This window comes from Vombatus ursinus, unplaced genomic scaffold, assembly GCF_900497805.2.
Source record: "Vombatus ursinus unplaced genomic scaffold, bare-nosed wombat genome assembly UNPS02009824.1, whole genome shotgun sequence".
NCBI classification, from domain to species: Eukaryota; Metazoa; Chordata; class Mammalia; order Diprotodontia; family Vombatidae; genus Vombatus; species Vombatus ursinus.
In genome coordinates, this window is record NW_020949602.1 from 690,444 (window position 1) to 711,693 (window position 21,250).

At 43.9% G+C, this 21,250-nt stretch overlaps 1 protein-coding gene across 1 annotated transcript; it reads left to right on the top strand.

Moving 5' to 3' along the window:
* Positions 1 to 628: 628 nt before the first annotated feature.
* Positions 629 to 19,280, top strand: DIO1 (iodothyronine deiodinase 1). Its single transcript, XM_027852836.1, has 5 exons — positions 629 to 945; positions 9,980 to 10,349; positions 12,424 to 12,567; positions 17,625 to 17,824; positions 18,806 to 19,280. The coding sequence occupies exons 2-5, from the start codon at positions 10,019 to 10,021 to the stop codon at positions 18,872 to 18,874; spliced, it is 744 nt and encodes a 247-aa protein (XP_027708637.1). The 5' UTR covers positions 629 to 945; positions 9,980 to 10,018; the 3' UTR covers positions 18,875 to 19,280.
* Positions 19,281 to 21,250: the final 1,970 nt, after the last annotated feature.

The window sequence follows — 21,250 nt, forward strand, 5'->3', positions numbered from 1 at the left end:
GTGAATTAAGAATAAAACTCTTGTGAGCTCAAATAATTTCACAACTCAGCATTTAAAAAGGAAACACATTTGCTAAGCCTGAGGAGGTTTCAGCTAGCCAATCTCTAAATCTGAAGTTTTCAGGTATCAATCTGTGAAATGGGTTTTCATTTTAGTGTAGAATAAAGGTATACTTAAAAATTCTACTTAAAGTTGGGATAAGTTTATGGTAAGAAGGAATTTGTATTATTAGAAGGAGAATAAGGAAATTCAGACTGTGAGAGATGATCTCTGAGGATCTCTCAGGAGTGAAGCCTCCTCAAAGAGTTAATCGTTTGACCTTGTAAAGAAACATGCTTGTCAACACATCCTGTACTTTACCAGACCCTCCCCCCCCTTCCCAAACTTGTTTTTAGGCACGCAGCAAGGAGGAATAACACCCCCCCCTCTTAAAACTGCTTTCCTCCTCTAGCAAAAACTTCCCCCCCCTTTTTTTTTCTTTTGTCTTTGGCCAACTTTTTTTTTTTTCTGTTTCTCCTCTGTTGGGGTAGAATTTCCGAGCATAGATTGTGCCCTCAAGGCTTGCACCAAAGAGTTGAGATGAAGGGGGTTAGGGAGGAGGAGTTGGGGTTAGGGATCAATATAATCTGTCTTTGCTGAGCACACCCTGGCACTCTCCCAGCAGAGCCATCTTAGGCAGACGGAGAGTGCCTTTTCTCAAGGAAGCTAATAAAGAAAACTTTCTTTTTGCTAATATCTCTGAGTCTCCGATTTATTGGTAAGGGTGTCTGTACCCCACACAAGACCATGTTCAGAAAAGAATCAAAGTGGGTAGAATCAGAGTTCCTTTACCATTCTGTTGTTGATTGCTTTTAAACAATCAACCTGAGGACTGCAGAAGGAAGGTGAATCCCAAAGTGTTCCCAGAAAGAGGAAACTTGTTTTGAAATCAGAAAGCAACCTAAGGTAAGTGAAATCGAATGATACTACAGCAGTTTAAGTCAATTGTTCAGGTAAATTAAAACACAGTAAAACTTGTGTTGAAATAAATTGATTAGTGAAGATAAGTTCAAATTGTATAAATAAGGCTGTAGTAAGTTAGGGAAAGAATTACCGAAGATAGAATTAAACAAGAATATAAAAAGGATAGATACAGGAATAAATGAAGTGCATGCACACCTAATAGAGGTGCCACCAGGTAGGGCCTCCTTGGGAATGTCTTAGTCTTATGAGCCTGTACACCAAGTCTGTGACTAGATCTCCTGAAGCCTCTCATAAAGGCTGATAGGGATTGAACCGCGTGACTCGTCAGGACAGGGACCCCTCCTATATCCCAAATCCTAAAAATATAAGGAATAGTTTAGTTTATAGAAAAGGGAAAGGGGGAAAGGGCAACGCTGCTGGCCACCCACCTGTGACTGGAGGAGCTGAGCACCGTGATACCCTTTAATAGGACAGAAAGGTCCCTAGTAGCTTTCATGGTATGAGGGCTGATTATAGCTACACCAAGGGCATTTTGAGCATCCCTCACTGATGGTGGCTTTGAAAGTAAGGGTAGTCATCTGAAAGTCATGAAAAGCCAGAAATGATCATAGTCATCAAGGGTGCTCAGATTATAAAAGAGCAAATTAAAATAAACATATGGCTTATAAAAGTATAATAACTGAAATTTTGAGAGGGAAGAGCAGAACTTAAAAATTATTTCAGAACAAATAAACATTTTATAGGATAAAATAAGGAAGCTTACAATATAAAGAAATGCTTATCATTTGGAAGTTTGCAAAGTCATAACACAAAAACAGTAATTTGCAATCTCTACTAAATGATACCTTCCAATAAGACAGGTTAAAAAAAAATAAATGGACTTAATTTTGAGTGATTTGAAAGGAAATAGGGAAAAAGTTATACCCTGAGGTCTTCAGAAAAGTCCAGTCTCTATCAGATAGTTTTCCAGTAGTGCAATTCCTGTGCCATAGTTGGGCTTTGACCATTCCCCTTTGATATTGCTAAAATAGCTGGAAGAATGCTTTTCCAGCAGAAAAGAGATTAACTTTGAGGTGATGGGTGGTTTCTTCCCCAAAGTCATCCTGCTTACTGAAATCTGTGACACTCTACAATGAGGACCTTGTACTGAGTGAGTTCTTCTTGAATCACTTAGAAAAAACTATGTGGTTATGACTAATTCTAATTGCCCAAAGGCCCTTAAAAAAACTGGGATGAACAGTGCATTTGTAACCACTAAAGAACCAAAAAAGGGGTTTACTAGAGGAATTAAGTAAGTAGAAGAAAGAAAAAGTAATGTTGCATAAAGAAATAAGAAAAGTTAAGAATGAGTAGAAGAATATAGAAAGTTGGCATCTATTTGCGCTAACACAGGGTAAATTCTGGGTTTGAAAAAATAAAGGGGTTTGGAGTTTTGCTGCTTTTTTTTGGGCAAAGCAGTTGAGGTTAAGTAATGGTCCACACAGCCAGTATCAAGTGTCTGAGGCTAGATTTGAACTATGGTCCTTCTAACTCCAGGGCTGGTACTCTATCTACTACACCACCTAGCTGCCCTTGGAGTTTTGAAAAGGAGATTTCAGAGAGGGTGTTAATCCCATCGAAGTAGAAAAGATTTAGGAATTTTTTAAAAGTAATGACTCTTTGATAGTTGCTGCCCCCTTTCCTTCCCTAATCAATATAAGACTACAAAATCAGTTTCATAAAATGCATGTTAATTGATTATAGAGAAAGGATTATCTCTTTGCTCTGGTTTAAATAGTCATGCTAAAGGATTAGTAATTTGGACAATTTAAAGGAATTGGTTTGGCTCTTTGGGTAGCTCAAAGAAACAAGGCATCAGGGATGGGAAGTTGGGATTCCATGAATGGTTTTTGAATAGAAGCCAACTCAAAATAATGGAACCTTGTGCAAAATGAAGTTGCCACTCGTCAGTGTAAATCAAAATTGATTGGGCTGAAAACATTGTAATGGTAGTAAATGAGAAGATCTCATCAGCCCTTATATGTACAAAGGGGATGATAAACATTGCCATCTCCCAGGATCGTTTGGAGAAACAGAGTTGTGAGGTCCTTAACACAGTGCTTGGCTTGTGTAAATGGTGAGCACTATGCTATTCAGACTTTGTAGGAATACAGTTGAACAAAATGCTATCCCATTGGAGTGAGATTGGTGAAGACCTCTCATAAACTCTAAACTTCAATGAGTAAAATAAGGTAAAGGCCCCTAATAATAATCTATGTGTATCCAGGTCAGGAAGCTTGTAAATAGCACGGATAAATATGTTCAGATTGTTGCAAAGACAAGTATAACCACAAATTGTTCCAGTAACTGAAATGAACAAACAGGATGTACCAAGAGGATACTTCAAGGAGGGGAAGGCAGGTGAAAACAATGTGATGATTCTGTAATTTGCACTGCTGTTGCTGGGTAGTTTTGCCAGGTTTAGATTGTGCCCTCTGAAGCCCAGCCAATACGATAAGAGGTAGGGGCTAGGGAGGGGTTGCGCTTGGAACCTATAAAAATGCTCGTTTGGCCCACACTATCCGCGGTCTTGCATTGAGCTACCTTTCCCTGCAAGTGGCCCTTTCTCCCAAGATCGGAGTAAAATCCTTTCGACTCTCTACCTTGGAGAAGCCTCTGAATTAATTTGGGTAAGGGTCATCGCTGTCCCACACACATTTATAGGTACTTTTTTTCCTAATTGGCATGGAATTTAATAAAATCTAAAAATTATAGACTACATATTTTAAAGTATTAAAAAAACAGACTTAAGTAACTTTCAAGACATATAAAAAGCCTGGCACATGGTAGGCACTACATAAACTACTATGATCACCATGAAAATGCCAGGGGTAATAAGATAAATGACTTTCTATGAATTGATAAATTTGAAAGGTATTTAACTAACTTATCATCACCCGAATGTTTTAAGCACAAGAAGGCTAAGAGAAGCTGTTAAACAAACTTCTTCCTCTTTTCAATCTGCATGCTGTTACATTATAAATATGTCTGTTACATGATTATCAGAGTATATATTTTAATTAGAAAATAATAATAATAGTAATACTAGTAAATGATTTACTGTTGGGAGAAAAGCATGGTAATGTCCTCTTAGGAGAGCTTTGTGAGGTTCTTTGGGATGAGCCCCACTGACAGGGTGCTGTGAAACTCAGCAGCACTGCTGTTTGAGGAACTAGGAACTCTCCCAACCAAAGGGGAAAAAGGAAACCTTTGAATAATAAGTGGGGATCATTTGGGATCATTTGGAAACTCATGTAATTGTGTCTTTTAGTGCTGTTATTTTGAACCAACTGTTCATTGTGCATGAACTTGTGAAAAAGTAGAAACAGCATCAGAAACATGCTGAACAGGTCTCTTGGGTCTGGGTGAATGGAATAGGTAAGCCACTGCTCCCCAGATATACTTTTTTAGTTCATAAGGGGGGGTCATTGTGGCACACAAGGGATATTAGATTTAATTAAGCAAGAGTGGGTTACTCCTGACACCACCCCAGTGGTCCAACTTGTGTGCTTTTAATCAGCTGGCCTTTCAAGTCACATCTACTGGTGGCCATCTGCTAGCTTACACCCCTCTTTGAGCACTTGCAGGAAAAAAAAAATATTATTGTGCCCAAATCCGTCCTTGAATTTGTGCCCTGGTGTGACCCATTTGTCTACAGTCTGCTGTACTGGGGGAATCACATCTCGTTTTCATGCCGTTGTATTCTAGAAATGGTCTGACTTCCTCCCTTTGGTTTTATCTGCAAACCAAGGAGGGGGGAAGATAGTTGTGAACAGATGAAATTTAAGAATAGTTGAAAAATTCTAGACGAAATTTTGAAGCTAATATAAGAGAAAAATAACACTTATCTAGCCCAGAGCTGGAATTAGCGACATTTTGCAGTTTGAGGAAGAGTCTTCTGGGACTTAATTTGCTGCTATTCTAAGTCTTGAATCTAGGTGTGTTAAGTGTCTGACCCCTCATAAGGCTGCTGCTTCATCATTCAAGGGAAATGCCATGTGCCCCTGCAGTCTAAGGACTGCCACAGGTGGATATCTGTCCCTGGGAACGTCAAGAGAAAGACCTCATGAGGGTGAAGGTAGGACTCTCTTGACCTATCCCCAGCTTGCTAAATAAGCCATTTTCCCACCTGGTTAGTTCTGAGCCTGCCTATGACTCCTGTCATACACTTGGCTGCTTGTTACCGGTACCTGATATCAAACAGAACCAATGCTATGTCCCTGCCTTCCTCCTCACGCAGCACATTCCAAGCGTAAAAGAGGATGAACCCTATTGTTTTGAACTTTTTGTCACAATTGAAATTATTTTAGCAACTTTTAAAGGAATTCAGTTGTGCAGCAGAGGTCACCATCTTATTAAAAAAAGGTGTTGTGGTAATAGTTTCCTAACAGAATACTATCCTCCTAGGGGAGGAGTGAGCAGCCCAAGGAAAATGGCTGAAGTGAAAGATTTTTTTTGGTTGGTTTTAATAAATAATTGTGATAAGATTAGGTAATTATATATAACAAATATAAAATTTGGGTTCAGAATTTTTTAATTTTTCAGTTATTTGAATTTGCCAACCTAAAAATGTAAATTCTGTGATCTAGTGATATTTATATTAGTACTATGAAGGTTTGGGCTAGCTCTCACTACCTGACCTGATTATTGTAATAGCAAACTAGAATTGTATTAAGATCTATTTTGGGGCAGCTAGGTGGCACAGTGGATAGAGCACTGGCCCTGGATTCAGGAGTACCTGAGTTCAAATGCAGCCTCAGACATATAACACTTACTAGCTGTGTGACCCTGGGCGAGTCACTTAATGCCATTGCCCAGCCCCCCCCCCAAAAAAAAGATCTGTTTTGTCAGAGATTTTTCACAGAGAGGGGGATCTGTGCAAGTAACCAGACCTGGAGAAGCAAACCCAGCAGAGGCTGCTCTGAAGCCCCATGCATTCCAGTATTTCTAAGAGGAGAGATCTCCAGAGGGCTACAGGATGCATGGGACGATGTGTCAGAGACTGGGCAGCTGTATGAGGGGGGACGAGACGAGTTGTCCTACAACGGGTGATTTTTCTTTGTGTAATTTGTGGTGGGTTTGCTATAGGCTATCTCAGAATAATTGGATGACTCTTACACCTCGCCTCAGTGGTGCCATGTGTCTCTGAACAAGTGTTACTATAAGGGCACGCGCCTCGGAGTGCACAAAGTTGTAATTTTTGCAGAGCATCATGAAATCTTCATGAGAGGTATTGACTTTAGCCTTCCAATATACCCTCTCACACTCTGTCTTCCGTTCCGGGACAGATTTCAGGATGTCCATGGACTTGGATGGGGAAAAAAATTACCTCTTTAATTTCACTAACCTCTGACTGAAATATAGCATGTCCTTCAATTATTTAAAAAACATTATTCTGGGGCAGCTAGGTAGCGCAGTGGATAGAGCACCGGCCCTGAAGTCAGCAGGACCTGAGTTCAAATGCGGCCTCAGACCAAACACTTGATACTTACTAGCAGTGTGACCCTGGGCAAGTCACTTAACCCCAATTGCCAAAAAAAAAAAAACAAAACAGCATTATTCTGAGAAGTCCGTAGGTTTTGTTGGGCTGTCACAGGGGTCTGTGATGCAGAACAGATGAATTATCTATGGCCTACTCCAACCCCCTCATTTTACAGATGAGGAAAGTAAGGCCCAGGAGGTAACATGCTTTGCCCAGGATCACACAGTCTAGTTTTTTTCAGTGATAGAAGTTCTGGGGAGGAGTGGCTCACCTTCCTCAGTCACCCAGACCTAAAACACCTGTTTAGCCTTGCATTGCTATTTCTACTTTTCCCCCACAAGTTCATACACAGTGAATAATAGCATGAAAAGATACAATTGCATGAGTTTCCAAAGGATATTAAACAGCCCCCACTTCAGCTGGGAAAGGTCCCCCTTCCTCAAGGGGCAGTGCTGCAGAATTTCACAATACCCTGGCCCCAGGGCCAGGAAAATCTCATAACTCCCAAAGAACTTGGAAGGGGGCTCTGCCACTGTCTTCTCCTAACAGTGATTTATTATTATTTTCTAATTTATTAAAACAAAATATACATAGGAGGGGGACAGCATAAAGCTACTTTTAGATATCATTTTCCTAAGAGTCTCATGTCGGGGCAGCCAGGTGGTACAGTGAATAGAGAACAAGCCCTGGAGTCAGGAGGACCTAAGTACAAATGTGGCCTCAGATACTTGACACTCACTAGTTGTGTGACCCTGGGCAAGTCACTCAACCCCAGTTACCTCACCATAAAAAATAAATAAAAGCAGGGTATCTTTGAAGACTTGTTATTCAGATAATTAACTTCTCTGAAGCTAAATTCTTTCAGCAAATACTATGTATGGCTTAGTCAATCCCCTGGAATGAACATGTGTCCCAGAATGTTGGTGCTTTTCCAACCTCGCCTTGACTTGTCCAGTGTATAAACTTGGCTTTGAAGGGCCTGCCACTCTCAGATTTTTTGGACCCTTTCTCTGAATTTGCCAACCGACTACAGACACTAATGATATCTTGCAAATGTAGGTTTTGAGAGACAAAAAAAAAAAAATGGGAAATGGGATAAAGAGCTATTGTTATCCGAAGAAATTAAATTCTTATTTTTCTCTGAACCTTTTGAAATGTATTCTTCCGACATCCAGGATGCCCATCCCACTATGTCTGGCTTTCCTGCCCTCTGTCACTAGCTCCAGGAGGAAGGGGTCTCTTTCATTTAATTTCTTTTTTTTTTTTGGCTAGGCAATGGGGTTAAGTGATTTGCCCAGGGTCACACGGCTAGTAAGTGTTACATGTCTGAGGCTGGATTTGAACTCAGGTCCTCCTGACTCCAGGGCCAGTGCTCTATCCACTGTGCCACTTAGCTGCTCCTAGGGTCTCTTTCCACCACTCCCACTAGCTTCCCATCATTTCCCCTCCATTGTCCAGCCCTGCTGTTGCCCAGAATCACATCCAGAATAACATTCCCCTTGATGATTCCTACACCCTTCGAAGGAGAAAATTATCATTAAGAAATTATTATTATTTGGTGATTGGTTTTTGGCTGAGAAATCTCTGCTCTCTGCTCCCTTTGCACTGATGCTGCTCCTTTTAAATGGGGTGTGCGCCCTTCCAAGGAAACACATTTGAAAGCGCTGAGGGATCAGCTTTCTAGATATTAGAAAAAAAGGGAGAAGGGGCAATGGCCTTGAAGTCAGGAGGAGCTGAGTTCAAATCCAACACTTGACACTTGACACTTACTAGCTGTGTGACCCTGGAGAAATCACTTAACCCCCAGTTGCCTCACCAAAAAAAAAGCAAAAAAAAAGGGGGGGAGAATACTAAATGTTTAGAAACAATCACAGATGTTAATAGTACCCAAAAAAAAATGATAAAGTTCAGCAAGTACCAACTCACATGCCCACTTACCCATCTGTGCAAATCTGTATGAGAATTATCGTTCCATGGGTAGTAAGTCCTAGAGGCATCTCAAGTAGCCCCCAGACAAGGCTATCCCAGGTTCAAGATAGTCTGTGGGTTTGCATCTACTCAAAACCACTGCTCACAAGCCCCCAGTGATGGGTTTCCCTTTGCTAGTCAGACAGAAGATACAGTGAGTTCAAAGCAAAGACTTTGAAATAGTGCAGCAAGACGAGTAGCAATACTATTTTCCCCACAAACCTGGGGCTTATCATCCCACAAATGCACGTGACGAGAGAGATCGGCCACTGAGTCTGGCCCTAGAAGTATGTGCAGAGTGCTTGGTTTCATGCCAGTTTGGGGGCGAAAGGGCTAAGCCCCAGTTAAACACACAGTGTCCAGGGGAAAGTGAAGACATGTAGGGAACCAGGGTAACCAGGCTGTTACTCTGTAGGGCACTGAAGCTCTCTGCTCCATCCCTGTCGTTCCTGCTGGTTCTAAAGGATTGCCATTCACAAATACTCCACTGGTCACTGCAGATCACTGCCAGCTACTGAGCCACACATACTCTAGACACGATCTAACTGGAGAGGAGAACGGTGGTATTCTCACCTCCCTAGAAATGGACATTTTGCCTCTTTTAATTCGGCCCAAAATCACACTGGCTTTTTTTTTCTTTTTTGCTAGGGATAGCTTGGGGCCACACACTCTGTGGGGCATTGCTGGGTCCCACATCCCTCTAAGGACAACCCTGGGCCACATACCCCCTAGGGATAGCCTTCACATGCCTAGGGATGGCCATATGTGTCTTTGTTTAGTACAGTGCCTAGCAAATAGTAGACGCTTAATAAATGCTTGCTTACTACAAAGACTTACATGAACTGACGCAAAGTGAAGTGATCAGAACCAGGAGAACGTTAACAGTATACAGTATACAGTATACAGCAAGATTGTACAGTGATCAACTGTGGCTGACTTAGCCATTCTCAGCAATACAATGATCCAAGACAATTCTGAAGAATTTAGGATGAAAAATGCTATCCATAGGGAGCAACTAGGTGGTGCAGTGGATAGAGCACCAGCCCTGAAGTCAGGAGGACCTGAGTTCAAATGTGGCCTCAGACCAAACACTTGATACTTACTAGCTGTGTAACCCTGGGCAAGTCACTTACCCCCAGTTGCCTTAAAAAAGAAAAATGCTATCCATCCCAAGATAGAACTGATAGAGACTAAATGCAGATTGAAGCATGCTTTTTTTTTTTTAAACTTTCTTTATTTTTCTTAGACTTTTTGGGGGGGGTCTGTGTTCTCTTTCACAGCATGACTAATCTGAAAAATGTGTTTTGCCTGACTTCTTGCCTTCTCAGTGAGGAGGGAGGGGAATGTCTCTGCCCTCCCTTAGAACTACAGACATAGCCCATTTGACCCCTCCCAGCCCAGGCACATGGCTGGGCCTCCTGCCCTCCTGGCTCTACACCTCCTTGGGATGGCCGAGCCTGCTGGAAGTGATCTCACACGCTGTCCTTTTGACCTTTGTCCTCCTGTCTCTCCCCGCTCTGTCTGCAGCCTCCGTCCTGCCTGACCGGTTGGGGCTGTATCTCCACCATGGCTGGGCTGCTGCTCTGGGTCAGGCGGCTCTGGGCCTTGGTGCAGGTGGCCTGCCATGTGGTGGTGGGGAAGCTGCTGAAGACCCTTTTCCCGGACATGACGAAGAAACACATCCTGAGCCTGGGCCAAAGGAGTAGCATTAGTCAGAACACTCAGTTTGTGTATGAGAACTGGGGCCCGACGTTCTTCAGCCTCCAGTACTTCTTCTTTGTCCTGAAGGTGCGGTGGCAGCGGCTGGAGGACCAGGCGCTACCGGGGGGCCTGGCCCCCAACTCTCCTGTGGTCACCCTCAAGGGGGAGAGTCACCACATCTGGGACTTCATGCATGGTCAGTGAATTGGGGAGCAGGAAATGTGGCCCTGGGCATCAGTCAGTGAGTGGAGACTGGCCCGGATCTCAGTTGTCCCAGGCTGCTGGGGGGGGGGGAGGCAGGCCCATCTGGGCCTGTTTCCCCAATTTCAAATTAGGGAGACTGCCTGCTTCAGTGGGCTGTCTGAACAGTCCTGTGAGTGAATGTCTATGAAAACCTCCTGTGGGCTGTAAAACGGTTGGCAAACTTCTTTTCCTTTTTGTCTCTGAAATCTGCCACATAGTAGGCACTTAATAAAGACACGCTTAGTTAAATTGAATTGTGGTTGTCAGTTGACTTGGGGGGAATTCTAGCCTCTCGTTGGAAGTGGACCTTAAGTCATCTCACCCAAGCCTACTGCCCACCCCCACCCCTACTTTATAGGTGAGGAGCCCAGACTCAAACCCAGCTTTCTAGACTTCAAGTCTGGGCCCCTTTCCCTTCCAGCAGGCGGCCAGGGTGGACCTGAGGTACAACTGAAGACTGGAGAACTGTGGGACTTCTCAGAACTAAGCCCGACCAGGACAAAATGTTCCATTGCTGCTTTGAGTAAAGACGCTTACCTTAATTCTGTGATTTGGTCATTGGGACCTATTGGGGACATCCACTTCTGCATCAGCAAGCACTGACTGGGTAGCCCAGTGGTTAGAATCCCCTAGGGCTGGCCAGGCCAGAGCCCACTCTGTCCCCCATTGCCCTTGACTTCTCCTTGGGGCCGGACACACAGTTTCAATTTTGTTTGTGTCCCCAGAACCTCGCACCAAGTGGCCACTTCGTGAATTAAACTGAACTGATTAACTTCACGTGGCGTGTGTTTGGTCAGTTGATTTTCAGTGGTGCCTGACTCTCTGTGACCTCATTTGGGGTTTTCTTGGCAAGGATACTGGAAAGGTTTGCCATTTCCTTCTCCAGCTCATTTTCCAGATAAAGAAACTGAAGCAAACAGGGTGAAGTGACTTGCCCAGGGTCACACAGCTGGTAAATGTCTGAGGCCACATTTGAATTCAGGAACATGAGTCTTCCTGATTCCAGGCCCAGCACTTTATGCACTTCCCCACCAAGCTGCCCTGATAGGTGCCTAATCTCCTCCCAATTTTTGCCAGACATGCGCAGTATAGGATAGAGAATACTTCATTAGCAGCTATGCCACAAACTGGCAATCCACCTCTCCTCCCTGAGCCTCAGTTTCCTCAACTGTAGAACAAAGAGATTGGAAAAGATAATTAAGGTTCTTACCACTCTAACATTCAATGTTGTATGTTCTAGCATTCTCTATTCTGTGGTCCCGCCCAGACCCAACATCCCCTTACAGCTCTGCCATTCTGTCTCCCAAGGTCCCATCGAATTTTGATATTTTCTGTTCCAAGGTCCCTCTCAACTTTGCCATTCTGTGTTCTAAGGCCCCTCCCAATCTAAGGCCCTCCCAGCTGTGACATTTCTGTTCTAAGCTCCCTTCCAGCTCTGTAATTCCCTGTTCTAGGTCTTTGCTGGCTCTGGCATTCCCTATTCTAAGCTCCCTCACAACTCTGACATTTCGAGTTCCATAGGGCCTTCCAACCTCTGGCATTCCCTGTTCTAAGCTCCTCCCAGCTCTGGCTTTCTCTGTTCTAATTCCCGCAAAGCTTTTACATCCCTATTCTAAAGCTCCCTTGCAGTGCTGACATTTCCTGTTCTAGGTCCCTCCCAGCTCTGATATTCCCTGTTCTAGGTTCCTCCCAGCTCTGGCATTACCTGTTCTAAGGCCCCTCCCACTTCTGACATTCCCTATTCTAAGGTGCCTCCCAGCTCTGACATTCTCTGTTTTAGGTCCCTCCCAGTTCTGACACTCCATGTTCTAAGGGCCCTCCCAGCTCTGACATCATCTGTTCTAAGGGCCTTCCCAGCTCCGACATTCCTTGTTCTAAGGGCCCTCCCAGCTCTGACATCCCCTGTTCTAAGGCCTCTCCCATCCATAGCAGTGAACACTATTTGTCTCACCCCCAAGGAGCTGTCTCATTATCTAGAGTCTGTGTTAATGGGCACCAGGGTTTTCATGGTGGTTTTTCTGTTGCAGGCAGCAGGCCTTTGGTGTTGAATTTTGGAAGCTGCACCTGACCCTCATTTATCCTCAAATTCGACCAGTTCCAGAAACTCATTGAAGACTTCAGCTCGATAGCAGATTTTCTCATCATTTACATTGAAGAAGCTCATGCCACAGGTACAAAGCCGTGGTCCTGAATGGGTGGCTGGCTGGGTATCCTCCACGATGGTAACAAAGCCTAGATGCCCCCCAGGAGGAACACATGGTTTCTGAGTCCCTCCAAGGTCCCTTCCAACTCCAAGATTGTCACTGACAGCTGGTGGTGCAGTGGTTAGAACGCTGGGCCAGGAGTCAGGAAGACCAGGCTTCAACTCTAGGATCAGACACTTACTAGCTGTGTGACCTTGGCCAGGTCACTTAATCTCTGTTTGCCTCAATTCCCTCGGCTGTAAACAGACATAACAATGGCATCTATTTCCCAGAGTTTTGTAAGGATCCGATGAGATAATATTTGTAAAGTATTAACCACAGTGCCTGGTATCCAGTAGGAGCTCGATAAATGCTTATTGCCTTTCCCCTGATTCTCCTCCTCCTTTTTGTCAGGCTTTTGTACATCTTGCTCTCGGAGTTGTATGGACTCCCAGAGATTCTTTTTAAGAAAGGTTTAACTGATAAAATTTTAATTTAAAAATTTAAAAATATGCCACTATCGTCACCCAATACTCCCCATATAATACCTCCTTTGTTATGAAGAAAAATAGTTAAGTAAAACAATTCAACATGTTCAGTACATCTGATAGCATATACAACCCTCTGCACCCGTCGTCCACCACCTCTCGACGTAACGCTAATCTGAATTCCGATGTCTTCTCAGCGTCTTTTTCCTGTATGCAGTTGTGTTCATTGTGTGCATTGGTCTCTTGACTCTGCTTTCTTTGTTCCATGCCAGTTCATTCGAGTCTTCCCGAGTTTCTTTGAATCCTCATTTTTTCTCGCAGCATAATAATATCCCATTGCATTCATATACCACGGGCCATTCAGCCAGTCCCTGACTGATGGCTGCCCACCTTGTGTTCGTTGTTCACTACCAAAAAATCCCGTGTTGCTCTGAATATTTTAGTATATGTTGGATCTTCCCTCTCATTGACCTTCTTGGTGAACCCAGTAAAGGGATCTCTGGATCAAGGAAGATGGAACAGCCACCATTTTCCTCATATAATTCTATTGGTTGGGGCAAGTCATAGCTTTGTCAACAATGTCTTCCCAGAACCCCTCCAACATTTCTCATTTCCTTCCTTCATCACCCAGAATCCAAATTGTCCAATGAGTAACCCTTTATAACAGAGGCATCAGGCAGGCAGGGGGGCCCCACAATGTTCCAGAGTGCTGCCCAAACCAGATTAAAATGTAACTGGAAAATATTGAACAAAACAAATAAAAATACAATATAACATCTATAATGTTAATTTGCAGTATTCTAGGTCAAAATGTGGCAAGTAGGGATCATTTCTATTTGAGTTTGCTCTACAAAATACCTGGCAAGTGGTCATCCGGCCATTTTTGAAGACCTCCAACAAAGAAAGACCTCCCTGCCCCCCAAAATAGCCTGCTGCACTTGGAATCGTTCTGAATATTGGGAAGCTTTACCTTGAACCAAACTGAAATCCCCCTCTCTGTGACTTTCACTCATTCCTCCTATTTCAGTTATCTGGGGCCAAGCAGAATAAAGCTAATCTGTCTCTTAGATGACAGCCCTTCAGATACTTAAAGGCTACTATCAGACCCCACCCCCAACCCAAGGCCTTTCTTTTCCAAGTTGCATTGTTGTTGTTCAGTCGTGTCTGACTCCTGGTGACCCCATTTGGGGTTTTCTTGGCAGAGATACTGGAGTGGCTTGCTGTTTCTTTCTTTGGCTCATTTTATAGATGAGGAAACTGAGGCAAACAAGGTAAAGTGACTTGCCCAGGGTCATACAGTCATGGTAAGTGTCTGAGGCCAGATTTGTCTTCCTAACTCCAGGGCCAGGACTCTTATCAACTGCATCACCTACCCGCCTCAAATAAATGCTAGCTGTTACATATAAAATTTCATTCGTGATAGGTCTGCATCATTCATGGGCTCACATCTATAGAAATTTAGTGATTCGGTCTTGCGTTTCCCTAAACTCTTAGAAATCTGCTCTCACAGTGTCTAGGGAACCTGTCAGACTGTGTCCAACTAACACTGCAGTGAAATGTTAGCAGCCAGTGGTAGCAGTGGGTAGAGTACTGGCCCTGAAGTCAGGAAGACCTGAGTTCAAATCTGGCCTCAGACACTTGACACTTAACTAGCTGTGTGACCCTGGGCAAGTCACTTCACCCCATTGCCTGGAAGAAAAAAAAAGAATAGGAATATGAGGGGGGACCTATAAATTAGGGAATGGCTGAGCAAGTTATGGTATATGAATGTGATGGAATTCTATTGTGCTGCAAGAAATGAAGGGAATAGTTTCAGAGAAACTTGGGAAGATGCAGATGAACCGATGCAAAGTGAAGTGAGCAGAACCAGGAGAACAATTTGTTCAGTGACAACAATATGGTAAAGATAAACAACTTGGAAAAAATTAGAAACTCTGATCAGCGTGATCACACCTACAATTCTAGAAGACTATAATGAAACACACAAGCTACTTCCTGGAGAGGTGAGAGAGACTCAAGGTAAAGAAGGAAACATACATACATACATACATACATACACACACACACACACGTGCATGTATATACACACAATATATGTATATGCCCATATACATACATATATGTACATATATGTATATATTTGCCTCTGTGTGTGTGTGTGTGTGTGTGTGTATATAGACATGCTGGGCAGCTAGATGGTCCAGTGGATAGAGTACTGGTCTGGAGTTCAAATTTGGTCTCAGATACCAGTTATGTGACCTTGGATAAGTCACCTTACCCTGTTTGCCTCAATTGCCTCATCTGTAAAATGAGCTAGAGAAGGAAATGGCAAACCACTCCAGTATCTCTGCCAAGAAAACCCCAAATGGGGTCATAGAAAATGACTGAACGATGAATATGGACGTGACCTTTGCAGAAATTTGTTTTGCTTAACTATACATGTTTATAACAGGGGTTTTGTTTTTCTTTCATTCTCAATTGGGGGGGTAGTGAGGGGGAGGGAGACAAGGTGGATTTTCACTGGTTGAAAAAATAAAATCTAATTTAAATAAATACTAGCTCATGTAGCTGCCTTTGATTAGCTATTAGCACATTCCTACCCAGCCCTGAACAGAAGCTACTTTCAGGGTCATCTAGATTGGCTTCAAATTTTAAATACAGTTAGAAAAATCTGTTTTTTGAAATCCACAGACCCTAGGTTAAGACCCTCTGATAGATCTCTTAATTTCCTTGTAGCTTTTGAGTTCACTGGAGTACAGCTTCACTTATATAAACCTTATTCCCTGACTCTTTTCAAGATTCTTGATGATAAATGTCTGATTCCACTTTGCTCTCTCTCTGTCTACAGGGCCTTTTATCCCTACCTACATATGACACTCTCTCTCTTTTTCTGTATCTCTCTCTCTCTTTCTGTCTCTCTCTCTCCCCCCTCCCTCTCTCTCTCTCTTTCTGTCGTTCTCCCCCCCTCCTCTCTCTCTCTCCCTCTCCCCCCTCATACACAAATATGTGGTGGTATTAATCTATTTTAACATTTCAAATACATGAAGATACATTCATTCCAAAACGTGATAGGGAACCCACTGTCCCTGAGGCAGAAACGCCCATTCCATATTTGATGAGATTAAATGTTAAATTTTTCCTCCTGTTGAGCCATAATCTTCCAATTTCGGTCCTTGGGTGCTCTGTGAATAACATGATGACCCTTCAAATACTTGAAGACAGCCTTCACATTCCCCTGAGTCTTCTCTTCCCAGCTAAACAATCCCACTTCCTTCAGCTGACTTCTAGTACTTGGCATATAGTAGGTGCCTAATAAATGCTTATTGATTGATTGATGAGGCGTTAATTCCAGGTCTTTTGCCATCCTGGTCACCCTCCTCTGGTGGCTTGCCATCTGATCAACATCCTTCCTAACAATGGCACCCAGAACCGAGCCCAGGTCTCCACGTGAGACCTAAGCACAGCAGAGGGCCGCCATCCTGGGTGCTCTGCCCATGCGGCCCAACGTCCCTGCTGACTGACCAGGACAACTTGGTCTTTCTTCAGGCCCAGACTCAAACCCAGACTCCTCAGTCTGCCAAGAGGAGGGACTGAGATCAGATTTCTTATGATTTATGTATCTAGGTTCGTAGACCCCCGAAATCTATCCAGGGACCCCAGGTTAAAAACACCAAGCTGGAGAACCCCAAAGGTCCCTTCCATGTTGAAATCAGTGACTGGTCTTCTGACAGCCCAAGGCCCCTGCTGCTCACAGCCTCTCATCCCGATTCTGGGAGAACAGGGCAGCTCCGTTACCTATTTCTCACCAAGTGGCTGAGCCCAGTGACTGTCATACTCCTAATGCTGCAAGTCACTCTTTCTTCTTCCCAGAGTGAGGGATCAGCGGCTCCTCTGGGTGAGCCTTCCCTTGCAGCTGGCCTTCAGCTGCCTGCTGTGCTAGAGATGTCCTAGGGGACTCAGGATGGGGACCTGTAACTTGCAGGGCTGGGCCTGGTTTCTTTTTCGGGCCGTAGTGAGCACATCCTGAACCTGTTTGTGGAGCCTGAATCCCTCATTAACCACCTCAAAACCTTCCATCAAAGAATGTTATCATTATCATCCATCGCACCCAAAGTCATCTCTCTTCTTCCCTTTCCCATTGCCTGGTACCTACAACTGCTAGTGCCTTCCCTGTCCAGCCTCAGAAGCTGACTAGAGGCATGACCCTGAGCAAGTTACTTAGCCTCTCTGTGACTCCGTTTCCTCATCTATAATGTGGGCATAATAATTGCACTTACTCTACAAGGTTGTTTCAAGGATCAGTGGCTGGCACACAGTAGATGCTTAATAAGTGCTTATTTCCCTTTTTTCTTCCTCTGAAACTATCTCCAATTTACCCTGTATGTATATTGTTTGTACCTGTTTGCATGTTGTATCTTCGTTAGAATATAAGCTCCTTGAGGGCAGGGACTAGGCTCTTGCCTTTCTTTGTATCCCCAGTACTTAGCACAATGCCTGGCACATAGAGGTGCTTAATATACGCTTGCTGACTTGACTTGACTTGTCTTTCTCCTCTAGATGGCTGGGCTTTTGCAAACAATATAGACATTAAACAGCATCGCACCCTCCAAAATCGCATGGAGGCTGCCCAGCTATTAATGGACAGGAAGCCACTGTGCCCCATTGTTTTAGACACCATGGACAACCAGACCAGCAAGAAATATGCTGCACTCCCAGAGCGCTTCTATGTTCTCCTGGAAGGGAAGATCCTCTTCAAGGTATGAGTGGGCTTTTGAAAAAGACTTGGGGGTCTTAGGGAACCACAAGCTCAGGGTGAATAATCAACATGGCATGGTTATCTAGAACATTAATATAATCTTGGGAAGCATTAAGATAAATACCGACTAATGGGTTCCCTAGCTATGTGACTCTGGACAAGTCATTTAACCCTGTTTGCCTCAGTTTCCTCATCTATAAAATGAGCTGGAGAAGGAAATGGCAAACCATTCCAGTATCTTTGCCAAGGAAACCCCAAATGGGGTCACGAACAGTTGGACACAATTGAAACAACTGAACAGCAAGAACAAACAATAAACATTTCTGTGGGGTCTTACAAACCCTTATGTACATTATCTCATTCAGCTCCATCATAAGTCTCTGAGGTAGGGCTACAGTTACAGTTATCTTCATTTTACACGTGTAAGGGATGAGATTCAAGGAAGCTGAATGATTTGCTACAATTAGTAAGTGCCCCACAGAGAATTATTACCCAGGGCTTCTCCTTGAGCATTCTGCCCTTCCGCCATGTTGCTTCTCTCTGACGTGATGGTGGTGACGTGTGTTTCAGAAGCATGTAGCATGGATGAGGAGAGCTGGCCTAAGATCAATGCTCTCTTGAGCCCCTTCTATCTCTAAAGCCGATGAGCCCATAGGGCTGGGCAGCTAGGAGACACCTTAACAAGCCAACACCCCGTTCGTTATCAGCATGGTGGATTGGCTTCTCCTGGCACAGTGGAAAGAATCCTGGGAGTTGGGAGACCTAGGTTGGAGTCCCGGCCTTGACGCCAACCTCTTGTGTGACCTCGGGCCAGTTGCTTCTGCTCTCTTGGTCTTCATTTGCTCACCTGTAAAAGAAAGGGGTTGGCCAGTGAAATTCTAAAGGTCCCTTCCAGTTTCAAGTATCAAATGTGTAGTAAGGATTGAAGATTGATCCTGCAGTCAAAGCCCATCAAAGATGTTGTGTTTTTTTTCTCTTTCAGGGTGACCCAGGCCCTTGGAATTACCACCCAGAAGAAGTCCGGGCTGTCCTGGAAAAGTTCAGCCGATAAACCACAAGGAAGTTCTGCATTTCCAGTGGCAGAGGAAATTAAGGCTTCTCGCCTCCCCCATGCGCCAGATACCTGCTGGGCTGGAAGGCGCTTGGATCATTGGCTCCCAAGGTCCTCATCTCAGACGCTGAGTCGGCTCAGCTTGCTTGGTTACTCCCAAGTTCATTTAAGAAAAATCTGCTTTTCTGATGTCTTTGCAAGCCTTCTAATCATCACGTGCGGCGGATTCTGTCCGGTTTTGGAAGGATCCGGTAGGTACGTCCCTGTGTGTTTCAGTCCTGCTTCTGTGAATATTTATTTATGAGAGTCATAGCCTAAAGCTCAGGCCAGCTGGGACTCGATGTGAGAAAATGTTTGTAAGAGGCAGTTGAGTGCACATGGAAATGATTAAAAAGATCTAACGATACTTCAGCGGAGGTAGCCTTTTCATTTTCTGTTCTGCACATGGTGAATGAGTGAATGAATGATTGATTGAAAAAACTTTTATTAAGCATTTAATATGTTCCAGGCACTGTACTCAGCGTTGAGGATACAAACGTAGAGTGAGCTAGTCCTTGCCCTCGGAGAACTTACATTCTAACAGGCACTTAGCACATACCGGGGATAGTGGCCGGAGAAAGGCACTTTGGAATGGGAAGTCAGTCACAGCAATAGTGGGTGAAACAATCATGCGATTTATTGGCACAGCCTTTCTAGAAATAACGGGGAGGGATAGGGAGCAGATGGCTGGGGTGAAAGGCAGTGTTCTGGGGCTGGCTGGAGACACTGGGCTCTCAGCCTTTGGGACAGCCAGGAAAGGAGTTCTAAAGGTGAGTGGCTTCATTACCCCAGGGTATGATCTCAGTCCCCCAACTGGTCCCTATGGCTTTAGTTTCTGATCTCACCAGTCCTGCCTTCGCATTAAGTCTCAAAGGTTTCTTAATGTATTGGTGTCACTCCATTACTGTCCTGCTCAAACACCTCAAATGGCTCCACATTGCTCACAGGAGAAAAGAAGAGCTAGTTAATTAACCACGATGTCACCAGATCCCAGCCTCAACCTACATTTCCGACCTCCTTTCATTCTGTTCTTCTTTACGTGTTCTATGTCCAGCCAGACTAGACAGCTAGTTAGCACTTCTCTCACCTCAGCCTGTACCCTCCTGGCCAAGAGTAGTAAGGACAACTGTTGCAGAAACATCCCCACTCCCCAAGCTGAAGGTTCACTCTCCCCTTGTACAACTTCCTAGCTGTGGAGCTCCAGGCAAATCACGTAACCTGTTTGCCTCAGTTTCCTCAAGTGTAAAATGGGCATAATCACAGCACCTGCCTCCCAGGATTATTGTGAGGATCAAAGATAATAATTGTAAAGCACTTAGCACAGCACCGGGCACACAGCAGGTGCCACATGAATGCTTATTACCTCCTCCTTCCCGCTCCTTCCCCTTGGGTGGGTCATTTCCAACACTTCCAGAACAGTTTGGAATCAGTACTCCAATGGACGCTTCCCGGTCACCTGTCAAATGAGGGAGCTGCACCAGAGGGTCTCAAAGGCTTCTCCTAGCTCTAGCATTTTCTATCTTCAGGGTGGGGGTGGGATTTCTTTGAGAGTCAGTTTCCTAAGGTGACTTCCAAGTCTAATATTCTATACTCCAAGACCCCTTCCAGCTCTGCCTCTATTTATCATAATCTAAGATTAAATGAGATATTTTAAAAGTATTTTGCAAACCTTAAACCACTATAGAAATCATCATCATCATTGTTGTCATCATTACAAGGTTCTTTCCCTATCTAAAATTCTCTGGTCTATGATTCTGCCTAGGGAGATAGACACGCAAATTACAAGATAAACAACAATTTAAGGCAGTGTGGGTTAATGCCAGAAAGACAGTTCAGATGATAAGCCACACTCCAAAATGGGCCTGTTCAAAGATGTGCCTTAACTGAGTGCATGACTCAAAGGTCACGGGCATGTCCTGCTGTATTTTATCTAAAATGAACTCTGGCTATCCACATCCAAAGAAAGAACTATGGAGTTGGAATGCAGATCGAAGCATACTATTTGCTACTTTTTTTTCTTCTGTTGAGTTTTGTTTCCTCTTTCTTGTGGTTCCTCCTATTGGTTCTAATTTTTCCTTACAACATCACTAATGTGAAAATATATTTAATATGAATCTATATGTATAGTCTATATCAGATTGCACACCGTCTTGGGGAAGGAGGCGGGGAGGGAGGGGGAGAAAAATTTAAAACTCAAAAGCTTACGGAAGTGATTGTTGATAAATTAAAATAAATTAATAAAAAAAATAAAATACCATGAACTCTGAAGCCCGCCCTTTACTTCAAAAGGGACAGATGTTTAGGACAAGGGCACAGTCCAGCAGCACGGACCATTCA